General features: G+C 38.0%; 2 protein-coding genes across 6 annotated transcripts in view; one reads left to right on the top strand and one right to left on the bottom strand.

Moving 5' to 3' along the window:
• The window catches only part of LOC122903652 (immunoglobulin lambda-1 light chain-like), a 1,198,107-nt gene that overhangs the window by 282,573 nt on the left and 887,880 nt on the right, over positions 1–27,654 (top strand). The gene's annotated exons all lie outside the window — the stretch shown is intronic.
• Positions 13,137–27,654, bottom strand: part of ZNF280B (zinc finger protein 280B) — a 30,900-nt gene continuing 16,382 nt past the window's right edge. For 3 of the 4 annotated variants that reach the window (XM_044244424.1, XM_044244426.1, XM_044244428.1), the window contains one exon: positions 13,138–17,988. In XM_044244424.1, coding sequence (XP_044100359.1) covers positions 16,241–17,914 — 1,674 coding nt within the window. In that variant the 5' untranslated portion in view covers positions 17,915–17,988 and the 3' untranslated portion in view covers positions 13,138–16,240. Of the gene's footprint in view, positions 17,989–27,654 lie in introns of all 4 variants that reach the window. The other variant, XM_044244427.1, reaches the window with a different exon arrangement.

Genomic DNA, 27,654 nt, shown 5'->3' with positions numbered 1-27,654 from the left:
GAGCTTCCCTACGACCCTGCAATTGCACTCCTGGGTATTTACCCCAAAGACACAGATGTCGTGAAAAGAAGGGCCATCTGTACCCCAATGTTTATAGCAGCAATGGCCACAGTCGCCAAACTATGGAAAGAACCAAGATGCCCTTCAACGGATGAATGGATAAGGAAGATGTGGTCCATACACACTATGGAATATTATGCCTCCATCAGAAAGGACGAATATCCAACTTTTGTAGCAACATGGACGAGACTGGAAGAGATTATGCTGAGTGAAATAAGTCAAGCAGAGAGAGTCAATTATCATATGGTTTCACTTATTTGTGGAGCATAACAAATAGCATGGAGGACAAGGGGCGTTAGAGAGGAGTAGGGAATTGGGTAAATTGGAAGGGGAGGTGAACCATGAGAGACTATGGACTCTGAAAAACAGTCTGAGGGGTTTGAAGTGGCGGGGGGGTGGGAGGTTGGGGTACCAGGTGGTGGGTATTATAGAGGGCACAGCTTGCATGGAGCACTGGGTGTGGTGAAAAAATAATGAATAATGTTTTTCTGAAAATAAATAAATTGGGGAAAAAAATTAGAGAATCGATTCCATTTACTATAGCACCAAGAACCATAAGATACCTGGGAATAAACTTAACTAAAGAGGTAAAGGATCTGTACTCAAGGAACTACATAACACTCATGAAAGAAATTGAAGAAGACACAAAAAGGTGGCAGACCATTCAATGCTCTTGGATCGTAAGAATAGACATTGTTAAAATGTCTATACTGCCTAGAGCAATCTATACTTTTAATGCCATTCCGATCAAAATTCCACCGGCATTCTTCAAAGAGCTGGAGCAAATAATCCTAAAATTGGTATGGAATCAGAAGAGACCCCGAATCGCTAAGGAAATGTTGAAAAACAAAAATAAAGCTGGCGGCATCACCTTACCTTATTTCAAGCTTTATTACAAAGCTGTGATCACCAAGACAGCATGGTACTGGCATAAAAACAGACACATAGACCAGTGGAACAGAGTAGAGAGCCCAGATATGGACCCTCAACTCTATGGTCAATTAATCTTTGACAAAACAGGAAAAAATATACAGTGGAAAAAAGACAGTCTCTTCAATAAATGGTGCTGGGAAAACTGGACAGCTATATGTAGAAGAATGAAACTCGACCATTCTCTTACACCTTACACAAAGATCAACTCAAAATGGATAAAAGACCTCAACGTGAGACAGGAATCCATCAGAATCTTAGAGGAGAACATAGGCAGTAATCTCTTTGATATCAGCCACAGCAACTTCTTTCAAGATACGTCTCCAAAGGCAAAGGAAACAAAAGCGAAAATAAACTTCTAGGACTTCATCAAAATCAAAAGCTTCTGCACAGCAAAGGAAACAGTCAAAAAAACAAAGAGGCAACCCACGGAATGGGAGAAGATATTTGCAAATGGCAGTACAGACAAAAGGTTGATATACAGGATCTATAATGAACTCCTCAAACTCAACCCACACGAAACAGACAAACACATCAAAATATGGTCAGAAGATATGAACAGACATTTCTCCAATCAAGACATACAAATGGCTATCAGACACATGAAAAAATGCTCATCATCATTAGCCCTCAGGGAGATTCAAATTAAAACCACATTCAGATATCACCTTACACCAGTTAGAATGGCCAAAATTAACAAAACAGGAAACAACATGTGTTGGAGAGAATGTGGAGAAAGGGGAACGCTTTTACACTGTTTGTGGGAATGCAAGTTGGTGCAGCCTCTTTGGAGAACAGTGTGGAGATTCCTCAAGAAATTAAAAATAGAGCTTCCCTACGACCCTGCAATTGCACTCCTGGGTATTTACCCCAAAGATACAGATGTCGTGAAAAGAAGGGCCATCTGTACCCCAATGTTTATAGCAGCAATGGCCACAGTCGCGAAACTATGGGAAGAACCAAGATGCCCTTCAACGGATGAATGGATAAGGAAGATGTGCTCCATATACACTATGGAGTATTATGCCTCCATCAGAAAGGATGAATACCCAACTTTTGTAGCAACATGGACGAGACTGGAAGAGATTATGCTGAGTGAAATAAGTCAAGCAGAGAGAGTCAATTATCATATGGTTTCACTTATTTGTGGAGCATAACAAATAGCATGGAGGACAAGGGGCGTTAGAGAGGAGTAGGGAATTTGGGTAAATTGGAAGGGGAGGTGAACCATGAGAGATTATGGACTCTGAAAAACAGTCTGAGGGGTTTGAAGTGGCGGGGGGGGGGCTGTGTGGTTGGGGTACCAGGTGGTGGGTATTATAGAGGGCACGGCTTGCATGGAGCACTGGGTGTGGTGAAAAAATAATGAATAATGTTTTTCTGAAAATAAATAATTTGGAAAAGAAAAAGAAAAAAAATGACATGAGGATATAATTTTAAATAATCTGGTCAATAGGCCACACTAAGATGATATTTGGCAAAATTTTGAGGAGGTTAGGGAGGAAACTATGCAGGGCATGGAGAACCGTTGTAAGTCTTTTGGTGCAACAAATTATTTCAATCCTTTGTTTCCATTATTTTTCCTTATTTTATATTTGATAATATTACACTTGTTTTAAATCTTGATGTTCTAGGAGCACCTAGCTGGTTCAGTCAGTAGAGCATGCAATTCTTGATCTCTGGTCCTTGAGTTCAACCCCATGTGGGGTATGGAGCCTACTTAAAATTTAAATTTAAAAAAATTGAAAAAATTCTAACTCATGTTGTTAAAATGTTGAGTTGATGCCTCTTTTCATAGTGTATACATTTCTACGTGTCTTTTTATTTTTGTGACCATTCTACAGGGATATCAGCTATTTAGGTTAGAAAGGTGTAAGGAGAAGGCACGGAAGTGCTACTTCTATCAAATTAAGTAAGGGAGAATGATCTAATCAGGAACCGAGCCCAGGGCTTATAGTGCAGTAGAGTCCATCCACTCTCTTCCATTGGTTTTTTCCCATCTACCTGTTAGATTCTACCATTCCCTATATCCCTTTCTCTCCTGCTAACATTGTTTTTTACAATCTGTTCATCTTTTTTCCTTACAAATTTAGGGCCTAGAGAAGGATGAGTAATGGAAGAAATACTCAGACACTGCCTGCTGTGCTGCTGATATCTGCTGCCCCATTTTTATGCTGCAAATCCAGTTTGGCCTGAGCTGGGTTTTTTGTTTTGTTATTTGTCTCTCATGGGTGAAGTACAAGCAGCAACCAGCTAGAACAGCACGGGGGGAGAGAAAGAAGCCAAACTCAAAAGCTATTTTGCTAACTCTTGCTCTCTAAGTCCTCTCTAAGTCCTATGCCCCAAAATGATGCTTTCTACGTGTAAACAAGATCTCTATGCCTGGATTCCCAGTCCCTCTTCCCTTTTATTTTTTTTTAAAGATTTTATTTATTTGACAGAGAGAGATCACAAGTAGGCAGAGAAGCAGACAGAGGGTGGGGGGAAGCAGGCTACCTGCTGAGCAGAGAGCCAGATGCAGATCCCAGGACCCTGGGATCATGACCTGAGCCAAAGGCAGCACCCCAACCCAATGAGCCACCCAGGGGCCCCCCTCTTCCCTTTTAAACAAAACCATTATTTCCACAGATTTGTGTTTGCTCTGCCCTTCTGAGCTCTTTCAATAGAAGAGTGGGGGTTGTGGCTTTCTACTCTGAAAGCATGCATGCGCACACGTGCGCACACACACACACACCATTCATTTTTCAGACATCTGCAGAAGGACTTCCCTGGCTGTTACCTCCTCAAGTGCTCTGGTTAATGATGTCAGGAAGTAGCTTCTAATTGACAACTTCATGGGCACATTTTACTTTTCATCTAACTTGCCCCCTTACTACCCACTAAAAGTACTGACATCTTCCTTCTTGAAAACATCTTCTCCTTCAGTGTTTTCCTAAACTACAAGTATGTTCCACACACTTCTCCCTTCAAAAGTCACATACACAATCTAAGACTTCAAATCCAAAAGCCTAACTGAAATATTCTCAGCCCTTTTTAGCATTTGTGACCCAAAATCTCAGCCCCTTGCATCAGTCAAGTTACTTCCAATTATTTGGATAACACATTTCTTTCTTTTCCCTAATACTTTATGTAGAATGATCTCCCATCCAGAATGCATCATCTGACCAACCCCACCCCTCTGCCTAGCATTCCCATTATGTCTATCTCCATGCTGGTCTTTCTCAAAGGTCAAATTTCATTCAGAATTTTACCTCCTCTGGAAAGTGTCCCTTGACTTCTCCAGACAGATTTACCCCACTTATTCAAGTGTTATGATAATATATTTTCTGAGCTATATATTTTCCCAGTCTTTTCTCAAATAGACTATAAACCCAAGAGGGTGGAATTTGTTCCCAAATCATTTTCTGTTTGTAATGAAAATTTTGTGAAGTTGAATGAATGAATGAATGAATGAATATTTAAATCCTTTAGATTCCAAAGACCCTATCACATCAGCACCTCCATGACTGGAATCATCTTGATGGATCCCAGGAAAATCCAAACAATCATAAACTCTAATATTAGAGATGATCCTTCACGACAGGATCTGTTGCCATTCTGCTTTCTGATATATTCTTCCTGGTACCTAGAAGAATGTCTCCAGTATAGGAGCTGATGAGTTTTCATCCAGTGAGTGAACTCAGGCATGAATGTATTCTTGAATGGAAGGTTCCCCCCAAAGAGATATCCATCAATGTTTTCAGCAGAAAACTCTGCCTACAAGGGTGAAGAAAGAGTTCAGGACTAGGTGTGTGAATCCTTGGCCTAGGAAAAAATATTTTCTTTTGTGCCATCCTCAAAATATCTTAACATCCAAATCTTAAAAAGGTTTCATCAAAAATGATAATAGTCAGGGCCTGAGTAGTTCCAAGTGTTTATTTAATTCCTCTAACCTTTATGTATTTCCATCACTGCCAGCAGTTAACATGTATTTCTTCCATGATAAAAAAAAAATTGACAAAACTATAGAAATGGACAGACTGCATTAAGGTTGCCAGGGAACAAAGATGGGAGAGGTATTCAAATATAAAGGGGTAGCATGAGGTGATTCTTTTGTTATGCTGGAATAATTCTGTATTTTGACTGTGGTAATGGTTACACAAATGTAAACTAAAGATAAAATTATGTAGAACTAACTATACACACATCCCACACTCACACAAATGAATGGTAAAATATGGTGAAAACTAGACAAGGTCTGTAGACTAGTTAACAGTACTATACCAATATCAAGTTCTGTTTTTGAAATTGTTTCATGTATATAAGATATCACCAATGTGGGAAGCTGAATGAAGGTATTTGGGACTCCATGTACTATTTTTGCAACTTCTTGTGACCATAAGATTATTTTAAAATAACTTTTTATAGGAAGATTTTTTTAATTAGTGTTTTACAAGAAAATACAATGCAAAATGTGGAAATCCAACAAAAAGGTAATTGTATGACTCAGGAATATCACACTAGAGATTTTTTTTAAATGGTTCCATCCGACCTTAAAAACTTGTTTAATTTTATTTGTCTAAGAATGGATAAGGATCCAGATATTTTATAAATGGTACATTTACATTAGCATATAGAAAACAGATTGGAAAAATATAGAGGGCGCCTAGATGGCTCAGTCGGTTGCACATCTGCCTTCAGCTCCTGTTGAGTCCTGCGTGGGGCTCCCTGCTTGACAGGGAGCCTGCTTCTCCCTCTCCCTTTTCCTGCTGCTCCTCCTGCTTATGCTCACTTGCTCTCTCTCTCTCTCTTTCTGCCAAAGAAATAAATTAATTTAATAAAAAAAGAGAAGAAGTAGAAAAGATAATCCCAAGGGTTATAGTTTTAGGATTTCTAACCAGTTTTGTATTTAATTTAGCAGATCTACTTTAGCTATCTTATTTCAACATTTTCCCCACTGACTATATAAATGTTACTCTGAAAATAAATTAAATAAATACATACATACATAAATACATACATAAATGTTACTCTGTCCTTGTTGAATGAGCTTTGCCATTCTGGTTGCTCATTAAGGGGATAGTTAAATTAAGCATGTGCTTACTGTTTATATGATAACTGTGTTTTCAGTAATATGAAAATTATGCTTTCACAGTACTTGAATGTACCACTGAAATGTGTTAACCTCATGAAAAATCCCTGGGATAGCCCCTATGTCAAAGAACATGACAAGCATGCTTTCAAGATCTTTAATGTTTCCCTGAACTTTGTGATTCATGAAGTTTTAATTGATACATGGAAAATCTTACTCATTTTCAGAGCTTGTACATGCCAAAGCCTGATGATCTAACACATGCCTACTGTTCAGAAATATATGCATCCTCTCCCAGAAAGTGCCAATTTTTGTGTTATATTTTAATGATGTATTATCAAATAAAAAGTAAAATATATGTTACTGGAAACCTTCTTCTTAAAAAGGTGTTAAAATATTATCAACAAAAGTCTGTGAAATATTTTTGTGGAAGGGACAAATCTCCCCTAATGTTCTTCATCGAGGTCAATCCTGAATTAAATCAGAGATTTTATTCTGGTTCAAACAATAAAACTGAGGAAAACATAAATTTGGAAAGAAAGAAGGGAAAACTGTCTCAATGTTTTTAAGATATAAAATGTCTCCAAATTGAAAGACATTCAAACCAATTCCAAAATTCCAATGGGTTGGCAAAAATTATTAAAAGACTTTAAAGTTAACACAAAAAATCTAAAGGACCTAGAATAGTTCTAGTAATCTTGAAACTTTCTATAAAACTATAGTAATCAAGACCATGTGCTATAGGTGTTTCAAAAAGAAACCAACACTTTATATTGTATTGTATACTTTAAATTAGCTAAGACAACATATCTTAAGTATTCTCACTACATACACACAAAAAGGTAATTATGTGAGATGATAGAATCATTAATGTACTTAATCATGGACATCTTTTCACAATGTATACATATACCAAATCCTCACACTGTACACTTTAAATATATAAAATTTTAGGGGCACCAGGGTGGCTCAATGGGTTAAGCCTCTGCCTTTGGCTCAGGTCATGATCTCAGGGTCCTGGGATTGAGCCCCACATTGGGCTCTCTGCTGGGTTGAGAGCCTGCTTCCCCCTCTCTCTCTGCCTGCCTCTCTTCCTACTTGTGATCTCTCTCTCTGTCAGATAAATACATAAAATCTTCAAAAAAATAAAAAATAAATATATACAATTTTATTTGTCAATTATACCTCAATAAAGTTGGAGAAATAAAGAAAATAAACCAACACATTTACAAGTGTTACAAGTTACAACTGCGATTACTTGATTTTTCAACAAAGCTACCAATGAAAATCAAAGGAAAAAAAGTGCTTTTAATAAATATACTAGAACAACTGGATATTTGTGTTAGAAAAGGAAAAAAAAAGGAATTCTGACTCCCTAACACACACCAAATACAAAATTAATTCAATATGGATTATGGAACCAAATGTGAAAGCCAAAACAATAAAGACTTAGGTAGAAAAGAGAGAGAGAGAGAGAAAATATTTTTATAAGCTTGCCATCGACAAGGCATAAGGATACCAAGAATACAAGAAAAAAAAATGATAAATTGAACTTCATAAAAAGTAAAGCTTCTGGGGCACCTGGCTGGCTCCATTAGTAGATGTGACTCAATCTCAGGGTCATGAGTTGGAGTCCCATGTTGGGCAAAAAGCTTACTTAAAAAAAAAAAAAAAAGGTAAAAGCTCTGATCATCCAAAGATACTAAGAAGAAAGTGAAAGGCAAGCTACAAGTTGTAGGGGAAAAAAATTAAAAGAATTGGGGCTCCTGGGTGGCTCAGTGGGTTAAAGCCTCTGCCTTCAGCTCGGGTCATGATCCCATGGTCCTGGGATTGAGCCCCGCATCGGGCTCTCTGCTCAGCAGGGAGCCTGCTTCCTCCTCTCTCTCTGCCTGTCTCTCTGCCTCCTTGTGATCTCTGTCAAATAAATAAATAAAATCTTAAAAAAAAATTAAAAGAATTTTAAAAATATTTGTTAGCTGAATGAATGAACAGATGACCTTTCATTCTCCCTATTTCCCACCACCTCACCATTTACATTCTCTTGAAGAAGCCCTCATGAAGCTCTCATGTAGCACTGTGCATTCCCTCAGAAGTTTAAGCACAGTCTGAAACAAACTCAGAGCTCCAAATTGAAAGGGTTCTGGGCTCAGTGGCCCAATAAAAGGTTGTTTCATCAGGTAGATTAGTCTTCTGGCAAGGGAGCTGCTTTTTGAACTGAGGACACAGTCGAGGGGCTAGTAAAGAGAATCTATTGAGTATTTTGCAGTTTTTTTTATTAAGTAGCTATGTTTCTTCTTTATGAAATAGCCAGATTTTTTTTCTTTACAATAATCTCATGTTAGTGCATTAGAGATTGCTCTTAGTAATCTTTAGAAACACTGGAGTGGTTCAGTGGGCTGAACACCCACCTCTTCATTTTGGCTGAGGTCATGATCTCAGGGTCCTGAAATTAAGCCCCGCATCTAGCCCCATTCTGAGCTTTGCATCAGGCTCTGCACTCAGTGTGGGGTCTGCTTGTCCCTCTCCCTCTATTCCTCCCCCACTCACACACTTTCTCTCTAATAAATAAATAAAATCTTTAAAAAGAAAACTCCAGAAAAAAAAAGTTTTTAATTAGTCTTTTCATGATTTTAGGTAATCATTTTGTCAACTTATATGTCATAAGACATTGTGAAATTGTTACATTTTCAAAAACAATAAAGCAAGGTGAGGAAAACTGTATCATATAAATCTACTATCTTAAAAAAGTAGAAAAAATAATCTAGACGGCTAAAAAAGAATCTGAGAATTGTTAAACTTTTTGATATTTGAAGAATGTGAATTAATTATATATTCAAAGTTTTTAAACTAATGTACTTACCCCTAAAAAAAATCTCATCTCAGGCTGCCAGTGTCAGCCAAAACAGCAAACTGGAGAATGGGAAGGTAACACTGTGACCATTAGCAGTTTTATCTGCATTTCCTATGGAATATCACAAAAAAGTCTAGCATTCCCTTCTCCCTGAAGTAGCCCCAAGATTGCCCCCAAGGATTCTCTACCCCCTGGTATTCCTGCCTACATGTGGTCAACTTCCATATTATATCAAGATTGGTCTGTGTAACCAATAGTATACAACAGAAGTGATGTTATTCATCTCCCAGGTAGGTTGCAGCTTCCTCCTTGCTCTCCTTGCTCTTCCTTGCACTCACTCTGCTAGAAGTCAGCTGACATCACACAAGGAACATATGACAAGGAACTGAGGCTTCCTGCCAAGAGCCATGTAAGTTTAGAAGTTGACTGCTTTAGTCCATCCAGGCTACTGTAACAAAATATACAGATGAGTAGCTTATAAACAAGAGAAATTTGCTGCTCATAGTTCTGGAGGCTAGAAGTCCAAGAGCAGGTTATCACCATGGTCAGGTAAAGTGAGGCTTCTCGTATCTTTGCATGGTGGAAAGGGCTAGGGAGCTCTGTGAGATCTTTTATAAAAACACTAATCCCACTCAAGAGGGCTGCACCCTCATGACTTAATCATTTCCCAAAGGCCCCATCTACTAATACCAACACTTTGGGGGCTTAGGATTTCAATATGAGCCTTGGGGAACAAAAACATTCAGACCATATCACTGATCCTCCAGCCCCAGTTAGGGCTTCAGATGCTGGAGCTCCAGCCAACACCTTAACTACAACTTCAGAAAAGATAAGCCAGAACTAATCAGCTAAGCAGTTCCAAATTTTTGACTCTTGAAAGTTGTTTTAAACTGGTAAGTTTGCCCTGATATTTTACACAGTCATAGATAACTAATACAGATCTTGGCACCTGGAAGGGGAATGCTGCTATAATCAATATCTAAAATATGGCTTTGGAACTGGACAGTGGGCAAAAGCTAGGAGGACTCTGAGAAGAGTGTTAGTGCAAGACTGAGTAAAAACAAAACAAACAAACAAAATTGAATTTTGAGAACTCTCCTGTATGGCTTAAAAATGAGGAACATGCTATTAGAAAATTGAGAAAGGCGTTATGTAATGGCAGAAAGTTTGGTAACACTAATACCTTCAGTTATATGAAAAGTAGAAAATGTACCTAAGTAGTCAAGTCATCTAGCTAAGGAGATTTCCAGCCAGAGAGCTGAAAGCACCACCTGGCTTCTTCTTATTGGTGCTTATAGTGCAATATGAAGGGGGGATAAAGTTAAGGGTGGGACTGTTAAATAAAACAAGAGCCAGAACTTGCAGGTTTTGAAAAATTTCCTGTCTCTTCAGATGGCAAAGGATGCTGAAATTAATGGCTACCAAGCAAAGAGCATACCCAGGGCACTGAAGAAATGAGGTGTAAAGATGGGAATATGACTGTAAAATTATTTAAGGTTCAGAAAGATGAACGGTGATACACCAGAGCACCATGCAGTCAAGCCAAGGTCCTCTGATGATAACCTCAATCACACAATAGGGTTTCTACTAAGCTTAAGGGTATTGTCCCTCAGCTGTCTCAGCACAAAACATCTTAAGTTGTATGGTTGTGGCTCTGGAGTAGACTTTTGGCATGAACACCAGTAAGATTAACCAGTTTTTAAGAGAATATACTTGAAGAAATGTCTCTAGCTTGCACTGAAAGGGCCAGAGAGTACAAAATGAAAAGAGAACTTTGGTCTTCTACCTGCTATGAGCAGGAAACAGGCTAAGCAAACAATTCAGCTATAATCATGTACTCTTTCATAAAAAAAGGAAGTATATCATAGGGCAGAATCAAGAGTCCTGAGATTAAAGCCAAGAGAATTCCCAGACCTTGAGTGTTAATCAATGAATGCCAACATGTACCTAGTGGGATTTCAGAATTGCAACTGACAAATAACTGCCATCTCCCTTTCCCCTTTTTGAACAGCCATGTGTATAAAGGTTGTCCTATGCTTGCCCCACCTTTGTACTGTGTGGGAATGTAGGTGGGCAGATAACTCATCTCTTTTGTTCAGTTCTTAAGATCTAGAGCAACTGTACTTGAGACACTTCATGTAAGGAATACCACCCTAGAACCTGATCCACATCTAGACCTGATTTAGATGGTAAGATTCAGGAGATGAATGTATTTTGCATACTAGGAAGTATGTAATAAATAATGTGGCCCAGGTATGAAATCTGGTAGTTTAAAGTTATGCCCATATTGTTTTTTTTCTCTTAAAAGGTGGAAGCTAATTGCCTTCCCCTTGGTATGTGGGCTGGACTTTGGGCTTACTTCTAATGAATAGAATATTGTAGAAAGAACAGACTAAAATGCCTGAGACTAGGTCATAAAAGATGGTGCACAGTCCACCTCCTTGCTCACTCCCTTAGACTACTTGTTCTAGAAGCCAGCTAGGCATGTCCTGGGAACAGTTAGGTAACCCAGTAGAGAGGCTCATATGGAAGAACTGAGGCTTTCTCCCACACTGAGCAAGGAACTGGAGTTTCCTGTCACTAGCCATGTGAGTAATCCATCTTGGAAGCAACTCCTCCAGGCTCAGTCAGGCCTTTAGGTGACTGTACCTCCTGGAACTCTGAGCCACAACAACCCAACTAAGATGCTCCTGGATTCCCAACTCTCAGAAACAGTGGGAGATGATAATTTTTTTAAGCTGTTAGTTTTGTGATAATTTGTGGTAATTTGTTATAAAGCAAGAGATAATATATTCCCACCTTGGGCTCTACCTTTAGGCCAGTTTTAGGAAGAATCCTGCTGGGTCAATTTGGGGAAAACGCCCCACTATTGATATCTAACCACCCTTGATATTTGATCAAATTCTTTATTCTACAACCTAGATGTCATGAATAATTTTTAACATTTCCATGTTTTGTTATTAGAAATTTCTTTCAGATGAATATTTTCACACTTCTACCTTTTATACAATATTCATTGTGGGGGGACAGATTTCTAGAATTAAAACAGTTCATATTTTTATTGAATATTTTGAATAACCCATGTAGTAATTTGAAAAGAATGTGTGTATAAAAAGACATTTAGTGTTTACTCCCAGTGCATACCCTCAAAGCTCCATGGAAAATTCGATTCACAGTAAACTGTAAATTCAGTCTAAAACATTCAGCCTGCAAACCTTTGGAATCGACTTACTCAAAAAAGTATGTAGAATGAAGACTTCAGTAAAAATGAAAATATGCCATCAAAATATTTGGGATTCAAAGCTGTAAACAAAGGTAGGCAAAGTTTAAATCCTTTATTTAAAAAAAATAAAGTTTTTAAAATAGAAAAATAAAAAAAAAACAATGCTAAGTAAAGTAGAGGTGTATAATGAATCAAGACAAAAATAGAGAAAACAAAATTAGTTGGGATAATAAATCAAGGGTTGCTCCTTAGAAAAAGGAAATGAGAAACACTGATAAAACTGTGGCAAATTTAATGAAGGGAAAAGTAAATACATTTGAAAATTAGAAATGCGAAAAGGAATGAGATTCTGAGAAGATAATATTCAACCACAAGTGGAAATATTACTTCAGGAGAGGAAGGTTTCAGGACACCTGGATGGCTCAGTTGGGTAAGCATATACCTTTGGGTCAGGCCATGATCTCAGGGTCCTGGAATCAAGCCCTGTGCCTCGCTCCCTGCTCAGTGGTAAATCTGCCGGTCCCTCTGCCCCTCCCCACTCAACGCTTGGGTTCTCTCCCTTGCTCACTCTCTCAAATAAATAAAATGTTTAAGAGAGAGAGAGAGAGAGAGAGAGAGAGACACAGGTTTCTAATAGAAAGGTTGTGAATCAGGCTTAGCATAACTTTAGGATAGTAAAGAAAATGTAAATGACTGTCTCAATAGACGTTATAAATTATCCAATAAAACTAAGCAATTTTCTTTAAAAATTATAAAGGCAGAAATTCATTAAGCAATATGAGCATTACCTTTAATGGTAAAGCATTTCTCACTAAAACCAAGAACAGAAAACTTCATTTACATCTCACTGTTTTGAAGTTCTGGCCAATGCAATATGATTAAAAATAAATACAACTGGCAAGAAGGCAAAGAGTCTGCATAATGGTACCAAATAAAAAATTAACTTAAACTTTACTGGTGAAAAGATAATAAAATGAAACTTTTTTTTCAAAAAAATTTTATTACTACAATTGCTATTTTACTTACAATTTTTGGCAACATTAACAAAATAATAAATTTCATCTGAAAGAACAAGCAAGCAAAATAGACATGGAAATTCACAAAGGGTAATAACAAAATAGTAATCTTGACAGATATTGAATATATTTGTAAACAGAACAAAGTGACATCGCCTTAAAAAAATAGAGAGGTATCAATAGAAAAACAGAGAAAGCTCCTGAAAGAACTGAACTCACTATATTCAGTTTCTTTTGATTACAGGCACAGAAAATTGACTCAAGCTAGCTCAATTCTAAGAGAAGCAAAGCTTTTGGTGATTATCTCTTCCTTAGCTTTTTGTGAAAACCTAGGAAATTTAACCAGATTGGAGAGGGAAAAGGGAGTAGGGAGGCTTAAAGTGCCTTTAAAAGGAGGAGTAAGAAGGTGGAGGGAGATTTCATTGTCAGTATCTTTTAAGAACATTGGTGAAGTTCAATAAACCAAAGGAAGTACCAAACAATTAAGCGAGGTAGCAAGCCATGCAGGCCTAGGAGAAAAGCATTCTAAGATAAGAGCAGTCGCAAAGTCTTTGGAACAGGAAAAAAATGTGATTTGCTTAAAGAAAAGCAAGGCCAGTGTGTCAAAAATAGTGCACCAGTGGGAAAAATGGTTGAGTAGCATGGCAGAGAATGGAAAAGCAAGAGGAGGTAGACAGGGGCCGTAACACCAAACCTGTAGTTGGCAATAAATAACAATTTGTACTCCTTAGGGTCATACTTTAGGTAAATAGCAAACAAGAGTTAACAGTGTTGATAATACCAAGCAACCACAAAAAGACAGAACTAAAATATTTCATATTTTCACTGTTTTTAAGACAGAATTTCTGTTATAGGAACAGAATAGGGAGATAAGTATGCAAAAGTCTGCATATCTATTTATACACAAGTTTCCACCTGAGACTAAAATGATGAGCATACACACACACACATACACACACTCATTCACTCACACATACACACTCTCTCTGTCCACCTAAAGAAATAGGTTCAGGCTAAAATATTAACAAAGTGCCTTGGCCCAAACAAACTAATAAAAAGGCCTAGTAAAATGTTCAAAGTGCAAATCAATCAATCAAGCATTTAGCAAATAAATACAAGAGAATCTACACTCAGGAAGTACTTTAAAACATAGATAATAAACTCACAACTACTTGTTATCTGTCCTCCTTCCCAATTCTAGAAGGGATCTAAGCTTCTGACGACTATCACTTCCCAGCTTTCTGTGAAAGAAAGCTTAGGTAATTTAACAAGATTGAGGAGGAAGAAAGAAATGGGGAGAGACAATGTACCATTAAAAAAGAGGAGAAAGCAAGGGGGAAAAAATGGAATTTTTCCTTGCTCAGGTATAATGACAACATCTTGGATTCCTTAAGTCACGTACAGAGGCTTCTCAGTACATGAGTCCAGGTGGTGAAAGAAAGGATGGCACTAGCTACCCGGGAGACTCAGTCCTGGGAACCCACAGAAAGCCAAGGGTGATGTTTAGGAACCAATCCTCAGAGAGCACTCTAGTTATGTGAAAGTCCTTGGAAATGGCAAGGGGAAAAGTTTCTCCCCCACAGCATAGTCAAGGATTAGACAGCTGGATAGATTAGTTGAAGCGCAATAACTCTAAGATCTAATACCTAATGAAATAACTCGACATTTCTTATACACCGGATTGTGTCAAGGACGACTTTAAATTCAACTAGGTGGGGATAAGGGAAAATTATACACAACATAAAATAGCTGTTAACTGTAATACATTCATGTCTAAGGCAAGAAACAAAATTGCAGATTTCACATGTTCAACTGGGCTAAGATACGTGTACATGGGAAAATATAAGCCCCTATAATGGGCTTAATTTTACTCAGTCACCATGGGCTGCTTTTACCCACTGTACCTACGATTCTTGGACAACCGCCATTCCAGCTTAATAGTAAGAAAACTAAATTTAGCCTAGTCCTTGAACTAGATAGATACCATTTGTTTGGCCCTTTTCAGTTCAAATTATGGGTCCAGTGCAGTTCAAACTATGGATGTCAGGGCTTCTTTCCCTTGAGAAATTCTACTTGCTTTACTGTTCTGACTGAGAGGTATAAAGCCAGCCAGAAGGGAGAGGGAAGGGAACAAATTGAATTCCCTTTTGGATCACTAAACAGGAGGTTCACTGGCACCAGACCCCATTCTATTCATTACCCCTGCTTTTCCATCTGAAGCCAGCTGATACAGTGATTGTTTCATGTCTGCAGAGGCTTCTTGCCAAGTTCCTTGCCAAAATGCGAAGCATTTTAATAGTTTTGCTTCCTTGGATGTTCTTGTGGTAAAAAAAAAAAAAAAAAAAAAAAAAAAAAAAAGACACTCTGAGATAGTGTTCCTACTGCCTTGGAGTGAGTGAGTGAGTGAGTGAGTGTGTGTGTGTGTGTGTGCGCGCGCGCGCGCACATGCCCTCAACCAGAATAAGAAGCCACTGGAAGCCACTGCTCTCCAGTGATTAACCTCTCAGTTCAGTTTCTGGTTCCTATTCATGCCACACCTTGTTCCTCAACTTCTCCACACTCAGGGTCTCAGAATCAGATTACTTTAGATCAGCTCAAGACAGACACCTTGGGGAGCTCAGCAGCAAACGGGACCACGATGTAACAAAGTCATTCAAGTCTGACTAGAGTTAATATTGAAATCTTCAAGGCAGGGAAAAAGTTGAAGATAAAATTACGTACTTAAGAAAAAACTCTATAAGTTCTATATACAGAAATTAGAACTTTCAAACTTACAAGTAACATGAAATATCAAAATAATAAATAGGTATCCACTTTCTTCTCTCACATACACACATACACAAAACATCTTCTATGTGTTAAGCCAGGTACAGTACATGAAAACCAGGTAACAAATTTTTAAATAACATCTCAAAATTCAGATCAGACAATACTGTATTTCATGAATTTAAAAAGAAACTCATCAATGACTCATTGGTTTCACTATTTTTGATGTTACTAAATAATGTATGGTTTGTATTTTTTTTTTAATTTTATGGCGTTTTTTTACTTTGATTGAAATACCTGCTTTAGGTTTACTGAAACTGGAATTAATGAGGTTTTTTTGAAATTCTACTTTTAAACTTGGGGGCTGATGGTTCAGAATCAGATGTGCTCACAGTAACGGATGCTACTTCCACAGATCCTGGTTGAAGAGGTCCCAGTGACACCTGAATAACAACCTTTGTTTCAGGGGGCAATCCCTCTAGTTGCTTAGGCTTTTTAAACATTTGATGACACTGGGTCTTATGCTCCATTTTCTCCTTGAAAGTTAAAAACTGTAGCCGGCATTTGGAACACTGGTGAACACTCTTTTCCCAGTGCCCCCTATAATGACACATGTACGGTGTTGCAGTTTTGAAAATTTTGAGACAGAATGGACAGAGCAAATTCTTAGTGTTTTCATGGCATTTTCTGAAATGTGTTTCCACATCAGCAAAGGCTGATGATCTATAATTGCAAACCTGGCACACATAGGGCATTTCGCCAGGCTTATGATTGTCCTTCATGTGCTGTAAGAGAACCTGATCTGTTTTGAATGACAATTCACAAATTTTACAGACAGAAGAAGGCTCCTGGGTAGTGTGTACACTTTCAATGTGACACTGCAGCTCGAAGGGAGTGGGAAACTGTCGGTGGCAGTGCTGGCAGGTGGTGTGGCTTTCCCAGCTGTCACCCCTCTGCTTCTCAAGTTCCAGATGGTGCTTCATGTGATTCATAAACTTGACATTTTTTAGAATTTTCAAGCAGCTGAGGCATTTAAAGGTTGTGTGAGTCTTCTGTTCTGGCTGACCATCTCCTTTATGTTGCCCATAATAAAAGTCACGAAGTAATATCACCAGACTTCCTTTCTTGGGATCCACAACCTGGTTTTCACTTGCTAGACTCAAAAAGTCTGTTTTTGCCGTTCTATTTTCCTTTACAGGATTTATAGGCTTAAAATGGACACTGTGCTTTGGAAAAGGTGTTGCAAAAGGTGCTCCATTCTGAACCATGGCTCCATGGCTCCGTTCTAAGTCATGTCCATTCTGAACATGGCTTAATGAGGTATGAACACTGTTTGAGTCCGTGCTTTGCTGTGAAGTCATTGTATGAAAGTTACCTGAAGGGGACAAAGCTGAAGCATGTCCCTCTATGATTCCATCGCTGAATTTAGGCCTTTTGGGATTTATATCATTTACTTCAGCAGTGGAAAGTTGCTTTGATATGCAAGGACTTTTATTCATATCTCCTACAGAAAATGCTTCTCCTACTGGATGCTGTAATGAATTTGTGAATGTAATCAAAGGAGAACATAACTCCGAACAGCTATTAGGCACAATTTGTGAATTATTTTTAAAATCAGGTTTAGACAAAGGCTCAATAATAATGGGACTATCTGTTGATCTTGATTCAGATTCAGAAACTGGCAAGGCAGTGACTGCTTCTGATACAGAGGTCACATGACTTATAGGCGGTAATTTGTGAGTAGTACCTTTTCTGAAGTGACTATACTTTTTTCTCCTTGAACATGAACCTGGGGTGACTCTGTTCAAAATGTTTGAAACAACTGGTTTTGAATTTGAAGTCACCCCGACAAAGATCAGCTCAGCATCGTCATTTACATGTTCCACCCCAACAAAGATGAGCTCAGCATCTTCATCATCTACTTTTTTGGTTTCTTCTGTGTTCTGCTGTGGGTCTGGCTCTTGCTCTTCCTCACATAACATACATGGCTGTTCCATTTTCTTTCTTTTTTTTTTTTTAATTCTTGAAGGTGTGGCCACAGTCCCAGTGCTTTCTTTATATAAATCGCCACCTAAGTACAAACACACTACACATCAGTAAGTACAGAAAAATGCATTATCTTATTCAATTCTCTCCAAAACTCTAAGGTAGTTATAAACACCCTTATTTTATAAGACTACTAGAATTCACAGAGGATAAATGACAGCTTAAAACCTACTATTATAAGTCTGCGCAACTCTAGAATCATGCCTTTGCCTTAAGCTGATTACTATTTCTTCTATTAAAAAAAAAAGAGGAAAAAACTATTGACTAATCACTAGGTGAAATCATATGTAAAGGATATTATTATTTTACAAAGGCACCATTGTTCAGTGTTTAGAAACATGGGCTTTGGGGTCAGAGAAGATTAAGCTGGAATTCTAAGCCACAAACCAGCTGCATCTTCTTTGGCAAGTTCAAAAGTTCTAAATGTGTTTTGGTTTTTTGTGGTTTTTTTTTTCAATTTATTTATTTTCAGAAAAACAGTATTCATTATTTTTTCACCACACCCAGTGCTCCATGCAATCCGTGCCCTCTATAATACCCACCACCTAGTACCCCAACCTCCCACCCCCCCCGCCACTTCAAACCCCTAAGATTGTTTTTCAGAGTCCATAGTCTCTTGTGATTCACCTCCCCTTCCAATTTACCCCAACTCCCTTCTCCTCTCTAACATCCCTTGTCCTCCATGCTATTTGTTATGCTCCACAAATAAGTGAAACCATATGATAATTGACTCTCTCTGCTTGACTTATTTCACTCAGCATAATCTCTTCCAGTCCCGTCCATGTTGCTACAAAAGTTGGGTATTCATCCTTTCTGATGGAGGCATAATACTCCATAGTGTATATGGACCACATCTTCCTTATCCATTCATCCGTTGAAGGGCATCTTGGTTCTTTCCATAGTTTGGCGACTGTGGCCATTGCTGCTATAAACATTGGGGTACAGATGGCCCTTCTTTTCACGACATCTGTATCCTTGGGGTAAATTTAAGTCTAAGAAGTAAGGGGTTTCACCTTTAAGATAAAACACATTTAACAATAAACATTGTTAAATGTGTTTTATCTTAAAGGTGAAACCCCTTACTTCTTAGACTTAAAGTAATAACTCTTTTTCAAAAACCACCAAGAATTCAATGGTACCTTATTTTGTAGCTGAATTAAAGAAAATTTTATAGTAAATGTATATACCTCAATTGATTCATAATTTCATAAATATTAATATAGAAAAGAAGAGTCAAATTCAAAGAACAGAGTAAGAGTACCTAACAACTGTCAACAAACAGCATACTTCAATGTCAAGTGCTTAGCACATGCCTAGCAAATTGAGAACAAACTCTCTTGATAATCTCACACCAACTCAAGGCCTTCATTATAGTCCACTGTCTCCTAAATTTCTCCTTCTAATCCTGACTTTCCCACTTAAATCCAACAGAACTGCCTCCCTCAGCCCACCTCCATCTCATTTCCACATGGCAGGCAAAGTAATTCTGTCAAATCACATATCACTGCTGAGCTCAAAACCCTCCAATGGCTTTCTCATTCACTCAGTAAAAGGCCAAGTGCTTCTAATATCTTCAGTACCTATGAGACCATGCTTCCAAGCCTACATACTGCCTTGCAGCATGTCCTACTCCTCCCCCCATCCACTTCATTCTAACCAAACTGTCTTGCAATTCCTTGAACACATTAATCACTTTACTTGCTTAGAGCCCTGTATTTGCTGTTCTTCTAATATGAATGCTGACCATCCAGATACCTGCAGAGGTGAATCCTCACCATCTTCAGACTTCTGTTGCAACTCTTCTCAAGGAGGTTCTCAAATACTCCAAACAACTGCTAATTCACATTGCCAATCTCTCTTCCCTTCCCCTCAACCTTCAAGTCCTTATCACCACCTAACGCATTATAAATTTTATCTACTTGATTATTGTCTACTGTCTATTCCGTAAAATGTAAACGTCAAAGGACAGAGATTATCTTTTGTTGACTGCTGTATCCCCAGCACAAAGAGTGCCTGGCACAATATGGGAGCTCAACAAATAAAGAATCTGTTAATAGTATGAATTAACAGTAACTTTCATTAATAAGAAAATGTATTTGTAGAATAGACTGTACTCCTTTAATTTGTATTTTCTATGATTTGCTTAGAACCTTGTCCATAACAGATATTCTGTAGCCCTATGAAGGACTGAAAGCTTCTAGCTTTTTAAAACATTTTTATCACAACCATAGTAAAAACAACAACAACATTTAATATGGAATCTCACTATATAAACATATAAATAACAAGTGCTTCACTACATGGATACTTATTCTAATCAATTATGACTCATCGATGGCTCACTACTAAAGGTTTGAAAAACATTTGTTTTAGGCTAGAAAGATGTAGGTACTTTAAATTATGGATCATAACTCACCAGTTTCTGAAAACCTAACATCAGATTTCATTGTAATCCCATATAGACCCTTCAAACCCCATCTATAAAAATTAAAGTGGCATCATCAAAAGAAATGAAATCTTGCCATTTGCGATGACGTGGCTGGAACTAGAGGGTATCATGCTTAGTGAAATAAGTCAATCAGAGAAAGACAGCTGTCATATGATCTCCCTGATATGAGGAAGTGGTGATGCAACATGAGGAGTTAAGGGGGTAGGAGAAGAATAAATGAAACAAGATGGGATTGGGAGGTAGACAAACCATAAGTGACTCATAATCTCACAAAACAAACTGAGGGTTGCTGGGGGGAGGGGGGGTGGGACAGGGAGGTGGGGTTATAGACATTGGGAAGGGTATGTGCTATGGTGGGTGAGTGCTGTGAAGTGTGTAAACCTGGCAAGTCACAGACCTGCACCCCTGGGGATAAAAATATATGTTTATAAAAAATAAGAATTAAAAAAAAAATTAAAGTGGCATCAAATACGTGTCATGTACCGCAAATTAGTTTAATTAGCATATCAGCATATAATTTGGGAACACATAGATATTTAATCCTGAGATGTATACCAACTTCAAAGTAAGTCAAAAAAGAAATTTTTTGAAAATAAGAAAAGTTGGGGCCCCTGGGTAGCTTAGTGGGTTAAAGCCTCTGCCTTCAGCTCAGGTCATGATCTCAGAGTCCTGGGATCCAGCCCCATATCCCCATATTAGACTCTCTGCTCAGCAGGGAGCCTGCTTCCCTTCCTCTCTCTCTGTTTGCCTCTCTGACTGCTTGTGATCTCTCTCTGTCAACTAAACAAAATCTTAAAAATAAAAAGAAGAAGAAGAAAAGTTATTTCTTATTTTCATCACTTGTCTCACAACTATAATTGCTTGGCCAACAATAATATGATACTACCAAGCACTAAGTAGAAAGTAGTGAATTCATGAAGTTTACAGTCTAGTATGCCATGAAGAGTGATTTACAACCTTTTTTTTTTAAAGATTATTTATTTATTCATTTGACAGAGAGAGAAATCACAAGTAGGCAGAAGTAGGCAGAGAGGCAGACAGATAGAGAGGGAGAAGCAGGCTCCCTGCTGGGCAGAGAGCCCGATGTGGGGCTCGATCCCAAGACCCTGGGATCATGACCCGAGCTGAAGGCAGAGGCTTAACCCACTGAGCCACCCAGGCACCCCGATTTACAACCTTCTTAAAACGAAGATCAAGTACATAATTAGGAGATATGTAATGCAAGAAAACATACAAGGCACATCTGAAAACACTGTTCTTTAAGAGTCACAGAAATTGGTTTGGTCTGTCTATATACAACTTCATCATCTAACTCCAGAATGATGCCACCTAGTCCATTGTTTCCCAACATAAGCACCACAGACATGTCTGGACCAGATAATTCTTTGTTGTAGGGGGGTGGTGCTGGGTGCATTTAAGATTTGTAGCAGTATCCCTGACTCTGCTTAGGAGATGCTAGTAGAAATCCCCTACATGTGCCATCAAAAATGTTCTACGGGAGAACTTCTACCCTAATCTAATCTCCTGAGTATCAACTTCCGCATTTCTAGTAACTGTCTTCTAGGTAATTCTACATGATGCTCTAATACCCCTCTCAAGAAATAATTCTAAATTGACATTATTAATATTCTGGGGCACGTGGATGGCTCAGTGCATACTGATGGCTCAACTGCATACCACCACTAGATCATTAGATGAATCTTTTTTTTTTTTTCACTAGATGAATCTTAAAACACCTCTGTAATTATATCATTCAACTATTCCTACATGTTAAATGACTCCCCCAATTTTAAAGAATACATTTTAAGTTATGCTATGGACCAAACTGTGTCCCTTCAAAATATGTATGCTGAAGCCTTAACTCCCAGTATGATAGTATCTGGAGATGAAACTTTGGGAAACTTTGGGTTCCCATCTAGGTAGATTTAGATAAATTCATGAGAGTGGAACCCTCATGATGGGATTAGTACCAAGAAGAGATATCAGAGAGCTTGCTTCTTCTCTGTCTCCCACCTACTATGTGAAGACACAGTAAGAATGTGGCATTCTACAGGTCTGAAGGAAGCAAGGCAAATCAGCTAGCACCTTGATCTTGAATTTTCCAGCCTCCAAAACTATGAGAACAAATTCTGTTGTTAAAAAAGAATAAAAATAAACTGGGTTCCAGGAACATTGTAGGACTTTTTACACAGCTGATCTTGGTAGGATTTTATTTTGTTTTATTTTATTAAAGATTTTATTTATTTGAGAGAGAGAGAGACTGAACAGGCACAAGCTTGTTGGGGGAGTGGCAGGTAGTGGAGAAGCAGACTCGCTGCTGAGCAAGGAGGCCAATGTGGGGCTGGATCCCAGAATCCTGGGATCATGACCTGAGCAGAAGGCAGCTGATTAACCAACTAAGCCACCCAGGAACCCCTTAGTAGGATTTTATAGCTGTTGACCATACCGATTAACTTTAGGTCGATGTGGGGCTGGATCCCAGGACCCTGAGATCATGACTTGAGCCAAAGGCAGAAGCTTAACCCTCTGAGCCACCCAGGTGCCCCAGATCATGGGAATTTTCTTATCACTTCTCTTCTGGTACCTTTATTTTCTACAATTTACCAGAATCTTAAGATACCTTGGGTCATGAGGTTGGACATGTCAAAGACTTAGTAGATCTAAGGAGTTAATCCTCAAAACCACTTCGTATCCCCTATCAATGAAACTGCCAAGGGCTGTGGAAGGAGTTAATGAGATTTCATGCCAAAGATAGCTAAGATGGCAGGGAATGATAATTCATCTCCCAGGTTATTCCTATGCATTTAAACAACAGCCTTCTTCATGGGGCTTTTTTTTTTTTTTTAAATAAACATATAATGTGTTTTTAACCCCAGGGGTACAGGTCTGTGACTTACCAGGTTTACACTCTTCACAGCACTCACCATAGCACATACCCTCCCCAATGTCCATAACACCCCCCCACCCCACCCTTCCCCACCCCCGCTCCTGACCCAACTCCCCCCAGCAACCCTCAGTTTGTTTGGTGAGATTAAGAGTCACTTATGGTTTGTCTCCCAACCGATCCCATCTTGTTTCATTTATTCTTCTCCTATCCCCCTAACCCCTTCATGGGGCTTTTTTACAGCTACACACCAGCTTTTCTTCAGGCATCAGTCTTTCTTGAGTGGCTTCCTGAAAGCAGGCTAACCGGACTCCTTTGATATCTATCCTCACAATCTCCCCTTGCCTCTGACTCTTTTCACCCCCTATACCACTCCTGCAAATCCCTATCCCTATCCCTTCACTCCTTCCCCAACCATAGCACCTCATGTCTCATTCCCACTACTCTCCCTCCCTTCTCTTCCATTAACCCCACACATTTGCTGCCTTAGGATTTAATGCCCATTAAACACATCCTTGGGAGAAATGAGAGCTTCACAGGATCCTTAAAACTACATTAAACATTTATATTCACCTTAGGACAACTAAGAAAAACAAAATGTTTTCACAATTTTTTTAATAAATATTTGTTCATAAATAAGCTCAAGATGGTAGAGGAGTATAAAAATGGGGTCTAATCTAGCCTGGGAGTCTGAAATGGGAAAAACTATTAAACCAAGGTTGTTCTTTCAAAAGACAGGATTATTTCTGTAGACTGGACTAAGGAAAAGCAATTTATAGAACCTCATTACCATTTTAACTTTTTCTAACTCTCTGACTTCTTTTTCCATTATTCTAACACTCATTCCCTGCAATCCAGCCACAGTGTCTTCCCTGTTGTTCCCTTTAGGCTCTGCATGAAATTCTTTTCTCCCAGATGTCTCCATGGCTAACACTTCTATCTCCTTTAACACCATATCTGAACTTACCTTTACCATAAGACTTGCCCTGATCATCCAATCTAAAATTACAACATTCCTACCCACCCAACATTCAATCCTATTCAATCCTATTGCTCTATTAGATTCTTCCTAATTTCATAACATCACCGAAAAATGTATTATATTTACATTATTATTACACAATTATATTATATATGTATTATATATTATATGTGTGTGTGTATACACATATAATGTTTATAGACCTTTCTTTCTCCACTGGACTGTCAGTTCTTTCCACTGGAGAAGCTCTGTTTCATTTTTTAGCTTGTTTTGTTTGTTTTTGTCTGTTTTGTTCATTGATTTCTCCAAAATTCCTAGAGTAGTCATGGCACACAAGTCTTAAATATTTGTGAAAGGGAAATGATTATCTAGGAGTTAGAAATAAATTTAACAGAGGAAAGTGGGCTGAGGGAAGAAGCAGGAAACATTCAAACCTGACGAACACACAATTTTCTTTAAGTCAGGGAGCCACTAAAGTGTACTATTACAGCAAATATGAGAACCCTATAATCCTAGGACTCAGGAGGACTATTGTCAGTCACTTTCAACCATTTTCTCTTGTCCTTTGCTCCCAAGAGCAGGATCGTAGAAGAATTCACAAAGTAGAGATGAGCAGGATGGCAATTCAACCTAAAAGTGGCCTGTTAGTTCAGAAGCAAGTTCTTTCTCTAAGACTGAGGATTTAGAAAGGTGGAAATATCAGGTGAATGGTGAATGATTTAAACAGGGGCTGCAGAGAACCACAAAAAAGATGACTGGAAAAAAAAAAAAGGAAAAAAGGACAATGTTAATTTTTTAAATGCCAACAAGGTAAGGTCATAGGGAATGGTAAAATAAGAAACTACAAATATTCCCTCCTTCATAAAAGCAAAGAGAACAACAGCAGAAATAGTCAAAATTGGGCTTTTTCATCCCAGAAATTAATCAAAGGCTTAATCAGAGGATTAAAAATCAGAGGAAAATCAGAGGATTTCTGTGGAAAACACTATGGCATTTCCTCAAAAACTTAAACACTGAATTATCATTATGACCCAAGAGTCCACTTATAAGTATTGCCCGATAGAACCAAAAACAGGTACTCAGACAACTACATGTAATGTACATACATGTTTAGAGTAACATGATTCACAAGAACTTAATGGTAAAAATAATACAAATGTCCATCAATGGATAAGTAAACAAACTGTGGTATATACAAACAGTGGAATATTATTCAACCATAAAGGGAATAAAGGCGCCTCACTGTTCACTGCTGCATTATTTACAGTAGCCAAGGTATCAAAATAACCTAAGTGTCCACTGATTGGTGGATAAAGAAAATCTGGAATATACAAATAATGGAATATCATTCAGCCAGAAAAAATATGAAATCATTCCATCTGCAACATGATGGACCTGAGAGCATTATGTTAAGTGAAATAAGTCAAACACAGAAAGACAAATATTATATGATCTCACTGATATGTGGAATCATAAATAACAATAAGCTCATAGATAAAGAGAACAGACTGGTGATTTCCAGAGGCAAGATAGAAGGGTAAAATGGATAAAGGGGATCAAAAGGTACAAACTTCCAGTTATAAAATAAATGTCATGGAGATGTAATGCACAACATGATGACTCTCGTTAATAATACTGCAGTGTATATTTGAAAGTTGCTAGGAAAGTAGATCTTAAAAGTTCTTATCTCAAGACAAAAAAAAATTATGCATGGTGACAGATGTTGACTAAACTTATTGTGGGCATTTCACAATTTAAACAAACACCAAATCATACTATATACCTGAAACTTACATTTATGTCAATTATACATACTTGAGACCACACTGTCCCTGCGAGGGCTCCAACCCCACTTAGCCTTCATTGTTATAGTCATATTTTATCCCTTCATTGTATTTAACCTTATTTTTTGTATACATATAGGTTTTTTTATCTTTGTTAAAATTTTGGGATACAATTTCTTCCAACAGATCAAAATAAACTCTAAATCTAGCACATGGCTTTTTCTAGTCTCCAGCCTGAGCACATTCTTTTTTCTTTTTTTTTTTTCCTTTTTCCAACCAGCTTATCATTCCTTTTTTATATATTTTTTTTAAATTTTCATCTTTACAGTCATATTCCATCCCTTCATCGTGTTTACTATTATTTTTGTGTATATATATGTTTTTCTTTCTTTAAAATTTTGGGAGGTAGTTTCTTCTAAGAGACCAGAATAGACCCAAGTGGGTGGCTCTGTTCTTTTCACCAGTCTGAGATCATATATATATATATATATATATATATATATACACACACACACACACACACACACATACATACATACATGTATATGTATGTATACGTATGTATATGTATTTTTTTTTCTTTTTTCCTCCTTTCTTCTCCCCCCCAGTTTTGGGTCTCTTCTGATTTGGTTAGCATACATTTTTCTGGGGTCTTTGCCACCCTTTTAGTGTATGATTCTCTCGTTCATATATTCTTATCTGGACAAAATGACAAGGCAGAGAAACTCACCATAAAAAAAAGAACAAGATGCAGTACCAACAGCTAAGGACCTAATCAATAAGGACACTGGTAATATGTCAGAACTAGAGTTCAGAATGACAATTTTCAAGGTGCTAGCTAGGTTTGAAAAAGGCAGGGAAGAGATTAGAGAAACCCTTTCTGGAGAAATACAATCCCTTTCTAAAGAAATAAAAGAACTAAAATCTAACCAAATTGAAATTTTAAAAAGCTACTAATGAGGTGCAATAAAAAACGGAAGCTCTTACTGCTAGGATAAATGAAGCAGAAGAGAGAATTAGTGATGTAGAACACGAAATGACAGAGAATAAAGAAGCTGAGCAAAAGAAAGACAAACAACTGCTGGACCACAAGGGGAGAATTCGAGAGATAAGTGAAACCGTAAGAGGAAACAATACTAGAATAAATGGGATTCCAGAAAAAGAAAAACAGAGAGGGGCAGAAGGTATACTGGATAGAATTACAGTAGAGAATTTCCCTAATATGACAAAGGGAATGAGCATGAAAATTCAGGGGTTCAGGCACAGAGAACCCCCCTCAAAATCAATAAAAATAGGTCCACAGGTCATATATTAGTAAAACCTACAAGTCTTAGGGACAAAGAGAAAATCATAAAAGCAGCTTGGGACAAGAAGTAACATACAATGGCAGGAATATTAGATTGGCAGCAGACTTATCCACAGAGACCTGTTAGACCAGAAAGAACTGGCATGATAAATTCAGAGCACTAAATGAGAAAAATATGCAGCCAAGAATACTATATCCATAGGGTAAGTGGGTGGCTCAATGGGTTAAAGCCTCTACCTTTGGCTCAGGTCATGATCCCATGGTCCTGGGTTCGAGCTCCGCATCG

Source organism: Neovison vison, chromosome 3 (assembly GCF_020171115.1).
Source record: "Neovison vison isolate M4711 chromosome 3, ASM_NN_V1, whole genome shotgun sequence".
Taxonomy (NCBI): Eukaryota; Metazoa; Chordata; class Mammalia; order Carnivora; family Mustelidae; genus Neogale; species Neogale vison.
The sequence above is the reverse complement of the archived record's forward strand: the minus strand, read 5'-3'. Positions and strand labels throughout refer to the sequence as shown.